Below are 18631 nucleotides of genomic sequence, written 5' to 3' on the forward strand. Positions count from 1 at the left end.
GCGTCCATGGTGATGGTCTGGTTTGGATGAGGTTTGTGGAAAGGCAAGCCTCTGTTCATCTGACAGGCCTGAGCCCACCACAGGAATTCTTGCTTCAGGCATGGAATTATTGGAATCTGGGCTTCTAGACTGTGCTTGTGTTGAGACCATACATTCCTTAGGTACCATTGTAGCTTTCTCATATGCAGCCTGGCATGTGGAACCAATATTATGCATGATGCCATGTGGAACCAATATTATGCATGATGCTATGTAGCCCAGGGCTTGCAGGACTTTCCTTGCAGTAAGCCGAGTTTGTGGTGTTAATGTCATGAAGTAGGCTGGTAGTAGTTTTTGTTTTTCTTCTGTGAGGAAAGCCATCTGAGTTGATGTATCCAGTTCTGCACCCAAGAATGTTATCCTTTGGGATGGTACTAGTCTTGACTTTTGCATGTTGACTGTGTATCCCAAGGCTTGCAACAGTTGTATGATATTTTCCAAATCTTTTGTCAATTTTGCCTTGTCTGCTTGTATTAGGCAGTCGTCCAGGTATGGGTAAATTTGAATCCCCTGCAGCCTGCAATGAGCAATTACTGATGCCAGGCATTTCGTGAATACTCTGGGCACAGTAGATAAGCCAAAAGGCAATGCTGAGAATTGATAATGCTCTGATCCTGCAAGAAATCAGAGGTGTCTTCTGCAATCTGGTCGTATAGGGACGTGCAGGTATGCCTCCTTGAGATCTAGTCACCAGCCAAGACTACTTGCCCAGCATGGGAAGAAGCTGCTGGTGGGTCAGCACTTTGAATTTTGGAACAATGAGGTATGTGTTCAGTGCGGACAAGTCTAGAATAGGTCTCCATTGATTTTCTTTTCTTGGTACAAGGAAAAGCCTTGAGTAAAATCCTTGGCCTTGTTCCATAGGTGGTACCTCTTCTATAGCTCTCATCCTTAGTAAGTTGTTGACTTGTCTTAGAGAGTCTGTTTTTTGGCTTGGTGGTAGGTTTGGCATCCCTCTCCTTTTTGGTAGAGCGTGGAAGTGAAACCTGCAGCCCTTGTTTATTGTTTGTAAAGTCCATTTGTCTCCTGTAATGTAATGCCAGTTGTCGGAGAATAAGGCTAGCTTTCCACCCAAGGGTGCTTCCAGTTGTTCCCTGGTAGGCGGAACTAGAGCCAAGTCATTGTGTCTGCCCTGTGGAAGTGGTTGTAGTTGAATCTGTGGCAGTACTTCTCTGGTTGGTAGGTTGCCACTGACGTCCCCTGTAGGCACCCCTAGATTGACCTCTGCCTCTGGGGCGTATATTTCTGCCTCTCTGCGTTCTGGAGTTGTCTGGAAAGGACCAATTCTTCGAAGGCCAATTTCTGCTAAACCTCGGAGGTTGGACCTGTAAGAAATCCTTGACTGTTTGGACAGATTTTGCTTTTTCTTCCACCTTCTTTAGAACCTCCTGTGCAGGGGAGCCAAACAAACTTTGTTTCTCCATGGGAGCATCTAGGAGTTTTGACTTAACATGGTCTGGTAAGGATTGTTCTTTTAACCAGGCATGCCTTCGAATCACTGTTCCAGTCATAGCTGATCTAAAGGGAGCCTCCAGTGCATCATAGCCACATTTTAAGAAATGGTTACTGACCTGCTGAGAGTTAAGTACCAAATCCTGAAGGGACTTGTGGTCTAAAGGTTCAGGAGAAGACAGTTTTTTTTTGTTTATCTGGTCTAACAAAAATTCCTGGTACTGAATCATGTGAAATTGACAGTTCAAGGCCCTGGCCAAAAGAGTAGCAGAAGTATAAACCTTTTTACCCCATCTCTCTAATGCTCTAGATTCCCTTTCAGAGGGAAGAGGGTTTTTGGCAGAAGCAGCTGCCACACCTTTAGGGCCCTGTGAAATGGTTTCAGGGTCTGCAACAGCAGCCTTATACAAATGGTAATGTGTGTCCGGGACCCTGTAATATCCGTCTGGCTTGGCAGGGGCCGGAGGAAGAGAATCAGGGGCAGTACAGACATCATTATATGCATCATCAACAACTGTTAGTACTGGCGGAATGGCTAAAGGCCTATGCTGTGGTAAGTGTAAAAAGGTCCTTAGCCTTTTCCTTGAATCTGAAAAATCCTGGCCCTGCCATTGGAAGTGTTCCCTCATAGCATGCAAGGTTTCCCCAAAAGAAAATTCTTCAGGAGGAGAAGCAGAAGGAATGGAGTCTTCTGCATCAGAATCCTCATAAGGAGAATATGGGCCTTCGTGAGGGTCTGAATTGTCTGAGTCATCCGAGGAATAATCTGTAGACAGGTTCCGGGGGTTCAGTCCTAGGCCTCTTGTGTAGAGGGGGCTGAGAGGCCCTGTCTGGGTGAGGTTGGGATCCCCTGATCAAAGAAATGAGATCCTCAGCCAGGCTGAGCATTTGGGAACTAGAGGTAGGCCTATGTGAAGGAGTTTTTGCAGGTAAGGCCTTAGAAGATTTAGCTGCTTTAGCCCTGGCAAAAGCCTTGATAGACATAGAAGCAGGGGGTCTAGCAGCCCCACGTGCAGGGGTAGATTTGTCTAAAGGAATAGTGTCTGACAAATCCTGGGCGCCTGCTTCTGTAGCAGTAAATTCAGTAGCAGATTCAGCCATGCTCTGTGAGGCCTCGGCTATCGGAGGCATGCTTTCGGCCGAAGAACCGGGGACTCTGTTTCAGCCGAAACAGAGACACTCGCGGTTGGCCTAACCGTGGTTTCAGCAGAAACCGCGGACCGCGAGTGTCGGTCCTTTTCTTTGCGCTTTTTAGCTAATTGAGTAGTCGGAGTCTCCGACGGCATTTTGTATGCAAAAGCGGGACCAAAAAACTCCTCTGCAAACTCCGACCGACGTCTAAGTGTCCGTCTGTTGAAGGAGGCACAGGCTAGACAAGCTGATACGTCGTGGTCTGGGCCTAAGCAAGGAAGGCAGTAAGAGTGGAAATCCTTATGAGGTATTTGTTTCCCACAAGTTAAACAATTATTTACTTTGTCTGACATCGGCTGAGGCAAGAAAGAGTCCCCAACGGGGTACTTAGCTTTTTAGAAGTCTTCGGTAGTAGAAATCTCTGGATCTGACCGACCGGCACTTGCGAACAGCTTCTGCTTCGGGCACCGCGCGGCAAGAGAGAGAGGAAAATGGCGTCGGCTGATGCCTTTATACCCAATAAACAGCAGCTATGACGTCGGGTGAAGTGCGACATCAGCAGAGGCCAGACCCAGACTTTGGAATCCGGCCGACCGAAGGGCTGCCTGAGGCAGGACAACCCATATGTTAGGACTGCAGATGCATCCTTAAAGGATATTTATGAATTACTGAATGGTGATTTATACAATTTTGCATAGGCCAACCTACAGTATTCATGCAGATTACACAGGATATCCCAGATGCAATAAGGCTACTCCAATTTCTTAGTGCATTCCACTGTACAATTAAAAATATAAACTTAACTGAAGTAAAATATTATACTGGTTACCTTGGTCACTAAACTCCCACCCACTTGCTCCTTTAAATTAATACAAATCTCAACAACCTAATTTTAGTACTCCTGTAAAAATTACCTGTCTAGGAACTGGACTGGGTGCATTAGGAAACTGATGGTAAGGCTCTCCAATCAGCGGTGTATGACCCGGGGCAAAACCTGTTAACCAAAACAAAGCAATTGATAGTTACACATGAACTACTTGCTTTTATTAATTTTACAAACAATACAGCATTATGTTATGGTAATCATAACTTCTAACAACTTGGTTAAAAATAGTTTACAAATGACATTGAAAAATGTTCATTTCAACATTCAAATTAAAATGGCCAATCCAAATCAGGACTTATTCAAGGTGGCACACAACTAGTAAAATTAAAAGCTAGATGAAGTTTAAAACTAGTATGTCAACTAGTGTCCTTGAGAAGTCCAGAGACGGGAAAGATTCCTACTGAAAGATGCGCGACAGACACCCACACAAACACTACAAGTGTCCATCTACCAACCGGGATTTGCAAAATTCACCATATTAAAACAGTCTCATGGTAAACAAAACCTACAGAGTATGCTTTGAGCACAGTGTTATTCTTTGCTGACAAGCTTACTGCTAACAAAGTACATACAATATTGTTGACAAAAGAACCTAACCAAATTGACAGTAGAAGCAGTTACTAGTTACTTGATCTCAAATCTTCAGCAAGTGTGCACCAACTATTAAAAGCACCTTTCACCAGCTCTCTACTCACCTGAAAAGATTAATTACTAGTCTCATCAACTTTAGTCATTTGTTGCTTCAATGCTATGGCTTCACTCAGCTAATTACTCAAAAAAGGGACAGAACACATCTGGACTGGTTTGACAGATTCCTTCAGAAGCAGAATGTAGGCATGTCACATACAATGGTACACTGCCACTGGCCATCTGTCCACATATACTGGACTCAAAACATTTTAAAAAATAACTATTCTAGAGAAGTTATCTACCTTCAACCATAAGGTTGGACAACTAAAGACTTAAGTCAGTAGATGAAGTTAGCTTAAGTGTGAGGATAGCAGCAGAAAGTTTGCTGCACAGTCCATACCTAACAGGTCCTGCACATCTAGCCCATTTAAAAATTAAATAAAAATCCACTTAGTGTACAGTAACTCCAGTCCAAGGACTGCGTAAACAGAACTATATGTCCAATGGGATAGTAACCCCCACCACTACCAAATTAACATGGCTGCCAGTGAAAGAGGTCCTGCACTTCCAGGCCAAACTGCAGATTAAGGAAAGTTGTGTGCAACGTAATGCCTACGAGATACTGTAAGGCAGCAACCACCACTGACTACATAACTGTGGTAGGCATCCGGTTTAGAATTCCTTAAGTGCTAGACACAGCGACAGGACCACAGTATGAAAGGTATTAAAAGAAATCTGTACTTCTTTACAAAATATTAGTACTTTTATTTGACTGGCAGAAATGAGTACTTGACACCAAGTCACCAAGGGTGGTCAAAAGTTAAACTGGAGGACCTTGGCCCACATTGTAGTAAACATTTGCAACACAGCAAAATGTTCTGAAAGGCTGTATACATGAATATTCCTGGTAAGTGAGACAAGTCAATAAAGACTGCTCCCAAGAGGGGCTGAAAACAAAAGGATGCAAGGTGATCTGCCATTCTCCCAGTGTAAAATGCTGTGAAAAGCCAGTACAGTTCAATTCAGGCAAAATTCAGTTGCAAGCTATTACACTGACAATGTCATCAAAACTGAACAAATATTTCTAGAAGTTGACTGGCAAAAAAAAAAACAAAACAAAAGTTTTTTAGGTTTAGTACAGGTGATGGCTTCCAGTAATAAAATAAACTGAATGTACTCAAATGTTTAAGTTAAGGAATAAAATACATTAAGTTTTAACTAGCTATTCATATGAACTGAAAACTACAAAAAAGATAGAAATAAAAAGGCTGAGCATGACTTACCAAGAGCAGTTACAAAAACAGATCAGAGTACGCAGAGAAATTACCTTAAACTGAAGATTACCTTAAACTGAAACGCTGCATTCATTTTGCAAAAGTACAAACTATACTTTCTATAGCAGGGTTTCTTAACTGAAGACATATGTGAATACTCCAAATCAGGACATGAACAGTAACAGAACAGAAATATTAAACTAGGGCAAGCAAGGTGTTTGCAACAACTGATTGATTACTCATTTTACACCAGACCGGAGTAGCAGTCACAAAATGAGATACTGCCAGCACAGCTATCTGAGATTTTGTAATTTTGTAAATGTCAACATGCTTCGTGTAAGACGCTTGTATTACAGAGATGTATTAGAACTGTATGTTATATTGTACAGATGTGTGCTGGAGATATTTTGTGAAGTACTGAGCAGAAATGTGTATACACTCTTGTTAAAATATATACATCTAAACAGTTACAATGGAAAATGAAACAAGTTAGCTTCAGAAGAATAGCTGAAAACTTAAATTACTTTATAACCATGTAATAAAAGGATGTTATCTTTCAGTTTCAGGTCAACAGGAGACAATGCGCTAGAGAGGTTTTTTGTAGTCTTTAAATGTGGAAGAATGTAAATTTTATGACCTCCACCATTTGCCAAAAGACGTTAGGTCCATGTATTTTCATAGGCAGATGCTAAACACTACCAGCTGCATCGGTGGGGGGTTTCACCTGGGATAGACGACAAGTTATGTCATGCTGCAAGCTCTCTCAGCAGTAATATTTGAGATAATAAAGAACTCTGATAGCATTCTATATTTGACCCATCAGCTAGAAAACCCATTCACCACATTTGCCTTTCACTGCAAGTTTACTAGGGTAAATCATTTCTTAGTCAAGAATATAGTGAAGTACAGCTTAAATGTTTTCTTAGGGATTGTCCTGCCACGTTTTAAATATTTCCCATGATTTTGAACTCTGATGTAACTGATTTACTGAGTATTTTCTTATTAAAATATTTAAACCTTCCACTGTGGCTGATATGAGACATTTAAGTTCTGAGAGTATTTGATTTGGTGACACTGTGGGCCCCTCCTAATAGCCTTTTTCTTGGTCAAACTATCATTTGGATTAACAGCAACACTTCCTAAGATTGGGCACCATTTGTTAAGGACCTTAAAGTAGCTGATAAGGAGCGGCTGGCAGCAGTAAAAACTACCTTATAGTCTGGGCAGAAGGGGGCATAGCAAGTTAACCTGTGCCCGCCTTTCCCACGTGTGTACAAATCATCTCAGTATGAGAGGTCAGCTACTTGGGCAGGGACACATTACTGATTGGACAGAGGGTGCAGGAGGTCTTGGCCACTCAGCTGAGATCTCAACTCTATAGCTGTGCCAGTGGGGAGTCTTACTGGGAATCTGGAGAAAGAGAAAACCAGCCCCATATTGACTGTCATCTCTGGGTGCTCTTAGGGGAAACTGCACTTGATGCAGAGAGCTGCATCTGGAAATACGGTGTAACTTGTTATCCTCCCAATGTATATCCCCCATTAGTGCTAGTGGTGAGGACTGAGGCTCCTTGATTACTGGGCCAGTGTTGGGACATCACACAATTTAGCCCAACAAAAATGGAAGCAGACCGATGTTAGATTCAAGCTGCTGTACCTAGCAGACCTCAGAATATTTAAGATCAAACCCATTTTTCAATGTACAACAGCTGGCGGATGGATAACAGCGAAAGGAAAAAAAGTTTATCCAACAGTGAGCCAGCAAGCAGAAGGGGAATCTTCTCAAGCTTCCAACAGCAGGTTATAAAAAGGACCGTGCCAGGAAAATCTTTCCCACTGCTCCAAAGGAAAAAAAAAAAGCTTGCGTGGCAAAGCACAGAAGCTGACTGGAAGAATCTGGGCTTGGACTTCAGAAAATGTCAGCAGATGGACATGATTGGGAAGAACACTGAAATTGGTAACCATCAGTGAACTACAGAATCTCATTACATACAGCATTAAACACAGATCGCCTTTTCATGAAGTGGCAGAGAACTGGGATTTTGTTGACTTAAAATGGTGCGTCAACTATAAAACTCGTACCCCAATTTTCCTTAATTTAGAACTGTGAAAGGAATGATGCAAGTAGCCTATTTTTCTAGTAATGTTTGCATAATATTTGTAAACTGCAAGTTATATTGTACAACAACTTTGCATAATGTGTACTCAGTGGTATTTTAAGAGTCACATGAGAGTCATCAGGGATGCCTGTATATTCTAAGGATATCAAAACAAGAAAGTACCTTTCTTAGCTGCATTGTATCCAGGCTTTACACCGTAAGGTGAGAAAGGCTAGAAAGTTAGCTACAATGCGATCTTGGAGTTCTGGGTTGGAGGGAGTGCTAAGTTGACTACATTCTATGCTAAATTAAGCATAGTCCTTGTTTTTACAAATATGAATGTATATGACCATGGTTTAAGTTAGACTTTAAAAGCAAATGGACTAACAGTAAGGGAAAAAATGGTGTGAAGAAAGGTTTTCTTCCATTTGCAAAGCCATTGGCTATTCTCCACCTATTTGTACATGCTTTCATTGGAAGAGAACATCTACAAAGTGCAAGCAACTCTGAGTGGTCTGAACTGTGTTCCGAGTGAAACTCATTTCATGCACCTGCAGTTAGTTTTTTTTAGTTACTGCTCTTACTTGAAGACTAGCACTGCAGGTACAATCATAAAGTATGAACATTGTGCTGAGTCAAATGCACAAATTAGTGAAACTAGCATTTACAAGTACACTGGCAAGCAGTTCAGTAAAAAATAAAGTTTGAAACTGTGGAAGTAAACACATTTTGTGCTTTAGCATGAATAACTTTAGAATATGTAATGCTTGTGAGAGCAAACTATATGAGGCAAGTGTACCTACCTGGATGGCTAACTTCTTTAAAGACGTACACAGTTTTGTGCTTATTGTAAGCTGAAGAGGGATGGGGTCCTGCAAATCTATTTAGCTTTTTGTTTAAATGTTTTCAATAAACTAGAAAGTCTCAAATGCAAAAAAAAAAAGAAGTCTTACCATAATGTTCCATCTGAGTTGATCTTCCAGTCATCAGATGGGTTCTGTTCCGAGCCCTCGGAACAGTGTCTAATACCAAGCTCGCGTACACCAAAAACTCGAGCTGCTACCCTCAATGCCCTTCTTCCCAGTTACCTCAGATGGAGTTTGCATGCAACATATAGAACAGAAAACAGAGGCCATTTCTGCTCAAAAACCCTGAACCACCACAAGGACCCAGAAGAACCACCAGGAGCCTTTGGTGGGGGACAGTGGGAGGGTGTGATGACTGGAAGAACAACAACTCAGATGGAATTTTATGGTAAGAACTTCTTTATCTGAAGTTGTTAATCTTCTTCCTATTCATCACTGATGGGATAGGATCCCAAGCTACTTGGAGAACCTGGATGGCCCCAATGGAAGAACATTCCTAAGAACTATAGAGCCAAAGGCCGCTCTTCCCCTGGAGACCAAATCCAATTTGTAATGCTTGATGAAAGTATGGGGTTTAGCCCAAATGGCTGCTGTGTAAATGTCATCCAAGGAAGCCCTGGAGTGAAAGGCAACCAAAGTTGCGATGGCCCTAGTTGAACAAGCTCTGATTTTAACAGGTTTAGATTAATTCACTAGGGAGTATGAAAAGGTAATGCAATCTCAGCCATTTTGATAAAGTAACTTGATACAACACATCCCATTCTTGGGCCAGAAAAGGAAATGAAAAGTTGGTCCAACTTGCGGAAGGACTTAGTCCTGTCCAGGTAAAAGCATAGTTGTCTATGTACGTCCAATGAACATAAACAGTATTCTCCCTTGTTGGAATAATTTGGAAAAAACACAGGGAGCTCAATGGAGTGGTTAACAGAGAAGCTGGACACCACTTTGGGGAGAAAGGAAGGGTTAGTACGAAGGGATACCTTGTCATTATGGAAGATTAGATATGGGCTCTTGATGCATAAGGCTTGTAATTCAGATCCGTCTGGCTGATGTAAACGCCAAACAGTGATTCCAATGACAGAAATTTAAGATCACATGTCGCAGCAGGCTCAAAGGAGTGGGGGGGTAGAGAGACTGTAGAACCAAAGAGATTCCATGTCTCCACAGGTTGCCTGATGAGAGGTCTGCTATGGAAAACTCCCTTGAGAAAGGTCTTGCAAAGGCGGGTGGAGATAAGAGGAACACCATCCGAGCAGTTATGGAAACTGGAAATAGCTGCTAAATGAACTAATAGTAGAAGCTGATGTCCCATTGTCAAACAACTCAAAGATACTTAAGTATAGCAGCTGGAGAAGTTGAAAGAATCTAGCATCTGATTATCAGACCAGATAGCAAATAGTTCCATTTGTCTCTAGAGTTTTCTGGTGGATGGTTTATGGGAGGCCAGAAAAATATTGTGGATGGGTGAGGACAGGGTTTCCTGTCTGGCGACTAATGAAGTGGAGAAGTGGAAAAACCAAGCGGTCAGCCTAAGAGTGGATAGATTTGGGGGAGTCAGCCCTTGTGGGTGAGATATTAGGTCTTGATGAGTGGTTCAGGATCCAAGGAATTTGTAACATTTGAGGCCGGAAGAAGGGAAACCACACTTGTCAAAGCCAGAAGGGGACAATGAGGATTACTTTACATCTCAACCGGATTGCTTTCCTTAGAAAAAGGGGTATCAAAGGTATCTGAGGATAAGCAGAGAGGAGACTCTCGGGCCAATCGCGAGTCAAAGCATCTCTGACTCAGTCTGGGGTTAAGAGGGCAAAGTAGCGGCTGCATTTTTTTGTTTGAAGGGGAAGCGAATAGACTGCAGCAAGGCTGGCCCCAATGGCTGAAGATTTCTGCCACCACATTCAGGTTGAGAGATCACTCGTGTGGACTGAGGATGCATCTGCTCAGCCGGTGGGCAATCACATGGGAGCTCCCCAAGATGTGCGCTGCAATTAAAAGGCGGTTGGAAGCCATCACCCAATGCCAAATTCTCATGGCCTTGTGACATAGGAGGTAGGATTTGGTCCCTCCCTGTTTATGTACCAGACTGACATTGTCAGACTAGATTGCAATCGTTCCTGACAGAAGGGGTGGATAAAGTGCCTGCAACACTAACAGCACCGCTCTTAACTCCAAGACATAGATATGCAAGTTGACCTCCAAGCTGGACCACGTGCCTTGGACAGTCTTTCCCTAGAAGTGACCCCCCACCCCACCAGGGAAGCATCCGTGGTCACCGTTGGGTTGGAGAGTCTGGAAGGGGCAGTACCAAAGATTTGTCTGTTCTCATCTACCAGAGGAGATCGTGTTTGCAGGAACTGGTGAAGAGGATCTGCACGTTCAGACGATGGAGACTGAATACCCCACTGGGACAAAAGGAGCCATTTTAGTAGTCTCATAAGCAATCTTGCTAGGGAGACAATTGGGATGGCTGCCGACAGACCCCAGAGCCTGTAGAACTTCCTTTGCAGACACCTTCCTTCAACAGTATCACTTGTACTTGTAACCTTAATCTCTTGTCTGTGAGGAGGAAGAGAATTGGCTTGTTTGAGCATTAAATACTACTACTATAAATTCCAATTGTTGGGTGGGGTGAAAGCTGGACCCCCCCCGTGTATTGATGCCTAGGAACTCCGCAAGTGCTAGAGTGTAGCAGAGGGCCCTGACCAGCAAGTGCTTGGTGGGGGCAGAGAGGAGCCAGTCATCTAGATATGGAAACACTAGAATCCCTGAAGTCTCGGATGAGCTGTCTCTACTGCTAGGCATTTTATAAACACTGGGGGCCGTCGAGAGACCAAATGGCAGGGCTCTAAATTGGTAATGATTTGCTCAGAGACAGAAGCCAAGTAGACTCCTGGAGCGCTTGCCCATTTTCATGTGGTAATACGCATCCAGGAGATCTATCGAGCACATCCACACACCCTCCCTAAAAACTGGGAGAATGGATTGTATCGTGACCATGCGGAATTGGGTCTGAACTACGGATATGTTTAGTGGGTTGAGATCCAAAATGGGTCTCCAGTCCCTAGTATTTTTTTGGCACCAAAAAGAATCTAGAGTAAAAACCAGATCTGCACTGGTCTGGGAGGGGGACTTATTGGATGACTCATTTTAGACACAGCTTTCTTATTTTCTTAAGCTGCCTCTTCCCTTTGACTGGGTGGAACAACGAGAAGGCATTTTGGAGGACTTGGATAAGAGATCAGAGGGATATAACTCCTAGAAATTATTCTCTGCACCCACTGATAGTTTGTAATATAGTGCCAGGCAGCTTGGAGCAGAGAAAATGAGCCCCGACTGCTTCCAGAGGAAAGCATTTGGGCAACGCTTCAGGAGCGCTGATAAGGTTTTCCAGAGAAAATCCCCAAAGTTCTGATTTCGGGGACCCCCTCTGCCCCAAAAGGGGCATCTTCCATTATTGGAACCCCCTCTGCCTCTGGGGGAATCCTCAACCACATGCACTACGGAAAGGACAGATTTTTTTGTGCCATATCTTTCTACTCCTCCAATTCCTGGAGAAAGAGTGCTGAGGTTTGGAAAAACATAGGCCAACAGCAGACTAGGTTTTTCCGTCCTGCTCGCACCTGATTAATGTGTCATTCACTTTAGAACTGAACAGAGCGGATGTTTTGATAGGGGTGCTAAACAAGGAAGACAGAGTCCGCAAGGTCACAAATGAGCATCCAGGCGTGGTCTCTCAACTACACCTGCACTGGCAGCTCTAGCCTCCCCCCCCTTCGGTTGCATGGGACAACAACCTCATAGATGAGTTGGAAAGAGACTAGGGTAGCAAGCTGGGAAGCAACTTTATCACGTGCCCTGTCCAAAACTTGACCCACAAGGGTTCCAGAGAGTTCAGAGATGAGATCTCTTTGGAGCCTCATAAAATGTGAAAAAGTAATTTAGAGACCTGACAGCAAAGGTCGCTGAAGCAAAAACTCGCTTCCCTAATCTGTCCACCACCCAGGACTCTGTTGGGCAGATGGACAGCAAGACTTTCCTCTGCGAGGTTCTTTTTTGTGGCAGCCACCACCACCATAGCGTCTACTGGTAAGCCTCTAGTCTAGGCCAATACAGCTGCTTCTCTGGAGGGGGGATTATCTTGTTTGGTCTCCGGGGAATGGCCTCAATGGTATCAGGGTTCTTCCATGCCTGCTGCACGATGAGCTTTACTAACTCATCGGCGGGGAAAGGGATCACCCAAGAAGTACAGGGCCAAGCACGGAAAGACTGCAAGAATACAGATTCCGCCGAGGAAGGATTTGAGAGCTTCCAGTCACCCCCTCTGCCTCAATTTCCAGGAAGACTCCAAAGGAGACAGTTAGGGAGTGACCATGGGGACCCCCCGCCCCATCATCGCAGTCCATATCCTCAGTGAGGGACTCGTCTGGGGTGTCCATGTGTTTCCTCTTATACATCCATTTCTGAGGTGGTTCTTCACTGGGAGCATCTGAAGACTCAGAAAAGTTACCCTTTACAGGGGTTTCCCAAGGCTTGTGCTCTCTGTGTCCTGGGGGGGGGGCTGTGATAGCTGCAGTGCAGAAGGAGCAAGGGGAATATGTCTGATGTAGGAGGAGCGCTTCCCAAAGCAAGCACCCTCTCCATCACCCGGAAGATGGCCTGCCCAAAGAGGAATGGGAGCCCGGAACAGAGAGACAATCTCTGAACCAGGGACGGAGCCTCAAGTAAAACCAGGGCAGAAGTCGCCCCAGGTCCAAAGACGGAACCAATGAAACAACTGCAACCAAACCTGGGGCTGGGCCCACCAAGTATGAGATTGAGGAACCAATGAAACAACTGCAACCAAACCTGGGGCTGGGCCCACCAAGTATGAGATTGAGGAAGGGGAGGTTCCAAAGGAACCAAAACCCAAAGGGGCTTTGGAGCCTCAGAGAAGGTAACTATCAGCACCGAGCTGAGAAGTCCTCCCGCAGACGTCGGAGGGTCCAAGGGAGGAGAAAACGTGCGAGTCGCAGGGGCAAAGGACCCAAAACCCGGAGTGGGATGGGTTTTAGGAAAATCTGTAATCCCTCTAGCTGTCAGCAGCTGATCGAACAGGCACACCACATCCAATTCAGATAGACTCCTGGTAGACCTTAACGACACTCCTGAGGGGGAGTCAGGTCGGTCCAAAAATGGGCTAAAGGCTTGTCCTGAAAACTGATCCAAAGACGGAGTACTGGGGTCCGTGGTGCAGTAAAAGTCAACACTGAGGATTCTAGTTTCGAAACAGGCAAAAAGGGAACTATTGGTGCCGAGAAAGGGCTCAGAGCCGAAGGAATAGCTGGAATAAAGTCATTACTGGCTCCGAAGTAGTAGTCAGTACCGATCTCGGAACAGAGATGGGAGACACTGGTGCTGAGGTAATGGCAGGCAAAGCTGGAGCCGAAATCAGTCGGTACCATAACAGTTGGTGCCGAGGGTGGCGCCAATGTGGAATTATTTGCAATGTCTGTAGAGACCACTGGAGTGGAACTCAGAGCAGAGGTTGTCGGAACAGAGGAGGCGATCTTGTGCTCCGTGGAAGACTTATGGGCATTGTGCTTATGAGGCTTGCTCTTCTCACCGGCTGGTGAAGAATGGTCAGAACGAGGATGTTTTTGTCCTTAAATGGAGGGGTTGAAACCTCCACTGCAGAAAGAGCCTCAGAAAAAGAAGCAAGCAGGCTTTTCAAAATAAGTTTATTTTTTCCTTTCATTCAGTGTCCGCTCATTGAAACTGAAATCTGACAGGGAAGTTTCACAGATAACTGGAACCCCCAGACAATGTACACATTTCCTCATGCAGGTCGCTATTGGGGAGTTTACCACTGCATGAAGTGCAATGCTTAAACCCCGAAGTCCCTTTTTCAGACCTACTCAGAAAAAAAAAAAATTCAACAATCCAAAAAGGATCAGAGAAGAAAAAGAAAAAACAATGGTATTGAGAATACCACACGGGTAAAGGGAGTTACCAATAATGGTACAAAGAAGATACCCATGGGTACAGCTGGTTAGATAAGTAGGTATAGAAGTTAAAATAAATACTGAATTTTGAAAAAATACAACACTTGGATGAAGAGCTCTGTGAAATGCTGCTATATGGCTACGTGGCTCCTCAGATCTGCTCCAAGAAATAGACTCCAGTGACTCAGTCTGCACCCTGGTAGGTACTCCCTCAATCCTCACAAGCAGGTAAACCGCATTTCCTCTACACCCCAAAGCCAGCTCCTTCAGCATTCTATCTAACCCAAACCAGAAGGGTGGCTGTTTTATCATACTATAAAATGGAACTTTATCTTCTGCAAAATCAGTCCTACTGGGAACAGCTGCGCAGGCCTAAAGCACTTGGATCCTCTGTCTAAAAGATGGAAGTTTCTCAGGTCCTTAGCCATTTAAACAAAAAGGGCTATAAAGTACAGGGAGGCTTCTCACTGCCAGAGGAACTTGCCTGAGAACTGTGCGCCTGCAAACTAGTAAGTCTAACACTCCAATACCGAGAGCATCCTGGAGAAAGCAGGACAACAATCAGCAAACCAGGAAGATGCTGGGAAGGAGGGTTGATAGTACTGCTTCCACAAAGGCACTGGTTTATTACAGCCCCTGCAGAACTTGAGTACCACAAAAGCATCATGCCCTCTATGGAAGACTTCACAACAATTTTTGTATCTTCAAACATGGACTCCTTGCTCAATTTGAAAAACCTCTGTTTTTAGGGCTCCTATGTACTCTTCAGCTTAAAGCAGTCTCGCGACATCACAACTGACCAAAAGGAGAAAACAGTTGGGAGAGTTTACTGGAAATCTAACAAACAAACATTTACTAACATGAAGATAACCATGGTACTAAAGTCCAAACCACGTGATCAAAAATTCAAAATGAAAATGAAACTACAGAAAATGAAAAAACCTCCACAGGATTCACTTACTGTTGCCTTGTATGGTAGAGGCACAGTTGCCATTGCTCTTTAGAACAAAAAAACTGGCATGGGCTTATCTGTCGGACAGAGAAAGCAATTCTATACTGTCAACATACAAATAAAATCTAGAAGTCTAGCCAAATAACTGCCTGTGGTTAGATTCCACATTATGAACTATATGGCAGTACTGGCCCTTACAATCAACATCTCCTACCCTGAAGATCAAGTGACTAGAGGGACCTAGAAGGCTGACAAAGTTCCTGCAACTGAAGAAAGGGAGGATTAGGGGGAGCTCCTGTAACTCAATTTCAAGTGAGAAAAACTCAGGATACTGCAGTCTTCGAGGAAGGACTAATCTAAGGAAATATTGTCACCTGTTATGCAAGGCTTTGAGTCAAGTTTAAAGAAACTTTAGGCTGTCCAAGGTCTGCTCCATAGTGGCTAATTTACGTCACTTTCGCATTCCTGAAGCAGACTTGCAAAAAACTATTCTACCTCTCTCATCCACAATGAAAACTGTTCTTTACTTGATGTGGTGGTTCAACCTTTCTACATTCAATTTGTAATACAATATAAAATGAGACACTGCTTAAATTCAATAAAGATAACCGGTATAAAGGCCACAAACAGAAGATGTGGCAAGGGAGACAAATCAGTAGCAAGACTCCTAGTATACAGTTAAAAATGCCCCCCACCCGTCAGCAACTACAATGGCCCCCAGAAACAAAGGGAGGAAGACTGACAGAGAAAAGCATGGAGTAAGAAAGGCATTATATTCAGGAAGTGACACTGGTATGACAGTTCTTGGACAGTTAAAAAATCTCATGCAGTAATGAACGTGGAGGGGGTAAATAAAGTGCTGACAAGCCAAACAGCGACAACCCATGAGAAAAGCAAGTTTATTTATTTTTATTTATTTTACATTTGTTGACCAGGATAGTCCGACTAGATGCATGTCCATTTTCAGCAGAGGCCTGGGGAGAAAAGCTCCAAGGGTAAGCAGATACAGTATTACATATTACAAAACAGACTACTTACAGAGATTACGTAAGTAAGCAAGTTAAACAAAGTTGCACAAGTTACAGTTAATCCTGAGCACAAGTCAGGATTAAATTACACAGTAAACTGGTTAACAGATTTTTACACATTCTAGAGAGTTAGCCAGGCTTGATACATTGACATAGCCAGTTAAGTGACAAATGTTGTTTGAGTCTAGTTTTAAATTGACCTAAGGTGGAAAGTAAAGTAATATCAGCTGGAAGAGAGCTCCAGGATCTACTTTGAGTTTGCAAAGAGAGAATCACCGGCTGTGTTATTAATTTTGCTAGTCTGAATTAGTAGTTTGTTTGAGGATCGAAGCAGTCTAGGATTGTTATAGAGGGTGACAATATTTTTAACTGCAGGAGTATTGTCCGGCTTAGAGGATTTTATAGGCCATGATCAGTTGGTTATACTGGATTAGGCTGGGTAGTTCAAGCCACCCAAGCTAATTTAGATTGATGCAATGTGTCCTAAAAGGAAGCCCAGTGGCAAACCTGGCAATGTGGTTGTAGCAAATTGAGAGTTTAAGGACAGTCTTGTTTAAATGAGAGAGTAGAGGGAATGCATACAGAAGGATTGAAAGAATCAGGACTTGAAGTGCCTCCCAAAATCGTGGCGATTGGCCAAAAAAGTGGATGTGTACATAGTTTGAGATGGCTTTCCCAGAATATTTTATAGTTTAAGATCATTATTCTCCTTTAAACTTTGTTGCAGGTGGGGGGCAAGCTCTCTGGCAACCTCCCCCCAAAAAAAACATACCAACTTAGATTGATATATATACCAACCTAAGATTGCCATATCTTGAAGAAATGGAAATATTCTGGGAAAGCCATGTCAAACTATGTACACGTCCACTTTTTTGGACAATCTCCACGATTTTGGGAGGCACTTTAGCAAGTCCCGATATTTCAAATAGTTAGCTAACATCCAAATGAAAGGCTGCATTAGCCATTTGCAAACCATGCTTTTTTGGGGTGGGGAGATACTATAATTATAGGAAGACGGTGCTGCGAGTCTTCACAGGCAAGCTTCACCTGAAGAGGATTACAGATGACTTTGGTCATCAGGGAGTAAACTAAACATATAGAAAAGTACCAGGGGTACAGCACTCCAGTCTTTTGGAAACAGCTCCACAAAGCCTCCACACTATTAACGTGCAAATGTGAATGTATCAATGAGGGCAAGAGAGGTGGAAGGAAGACCAAGGAGTGTGTACAAGGGGAAAAGGGGGGCAAGGCAGCAAACGTACAGGAAAGAAAACTTGTTGTGCATATCGACCAGGTTATATTTCTTTTCATAAATACACGGAAACTAGACAAGGGAAGTGCAGACAGTAAATGAACAGTCTTCTTGACGGAAAGCAGATGCTACAGTGAAAGCAGCAATACACCAAAGCACAGCAGCTGTACTGGAGAGGTGACTGGTTACCATAACGGAAGTAGACGCAGTCAGCCTACTTGTGCTTTTATAGTGCGTGTTAGTATGCTGAGAAACAAGGTCACTGGCCAGTCCAAAGTGAAAGTTTTACCTCCTTGTTTCATAGGTGGTTACTAAGTAACAGTGAAACACGATCTGGGAAAAGCCTGGAAATGTAAGGCCTATTCGACTAAAGACCCAGGCAAAGTTATGCACAAAACCTTAAACAATGCATGTTGCTTTCCTACACAAAATTAGAACTCATAAAAAGCAGCAGACACCAATACAAACTGCATTTCTGAATTAGAAGAAAAACATTACAGGGGTGTACCAGAAAAACGTGGGCTAAAGCAAGCACAAGTAAATGTTAAAGCCACTTGACACAGGAAAAAGAGGACCTCCAATGCAGCATAACTGAGAAAAAAAAGACAAGACTGTACTGAAAATTGATGTCTTGAGAAAAGTGGCCAGTGGATTGCTGAATAAACCCAAGACTACTTTATTCTGGCATGTTCATTTTGGACCAATTAAACCCTAAAATCAATCTTGATTGACGCATGGGATTCATCTTAATCTGTCACTACTACACTTAAGCAAGGACTTCAAAAGGTGTTCAAATGGGAAAAAAGCAGCTGACATGCAGTGCAGACAAATACGAAGTCCTAAACTTAAACCATAGCAAGTGTTGGGTCAAACCTGTGAGAATTTGCGTTAACAGGACTGGGTTTTCCTGCACCACCAACAGCTTAATGAAAGAGCCAAAACAGCACCATGCCATACCAAAAGGAATCAATGCACTTCTAAAGATCAAAAATCAAGCCACTGAAAGGAGTCAAATTACTAGGACGGAGAAAAATTTATGATT

General features: G+C 43.4%; 1 protein-coding gene across 4 annotated transcripts in view; it reads right to left on the bottom strand.

The window, feature by feature from the left end:
• Positions 1-18631, bottom strand: part of EIF4ENIF1 (eukaryotic translation initiation factor 4E nuclear import factor 1) — a 1251142-nt gene that overhangs the window by 617051 nt on the left and 615460 nt on the right. For all 4 annotated transcript variants that reach the window (XM_044068847.1, XM_044068848.1, XM_044068846.1 and 1 more), the window contains one exon: positions 3537-3616. In XM_044068847.1, coding sequence (XP_043924782.1) covers positions 3537-3616 — 80 coding nt within the window. The remainder of the gene's footprint in view (positions 1-3536; positions 3617-18631) is intronic.

This window comes from Protopterus annectens, chromosome 4.part0, assembly GCF_019279795.1.
Source record: "Protopterus annectens isolate FY-2018-M chromosome 4.part0, PAN1.0, whole genome shotgun sequence".
NCBI lineage: Eukaryota > Metazoa > Chordata > Ceratodontiformes > Protopteridae > Protopterus > Protopterus annectens.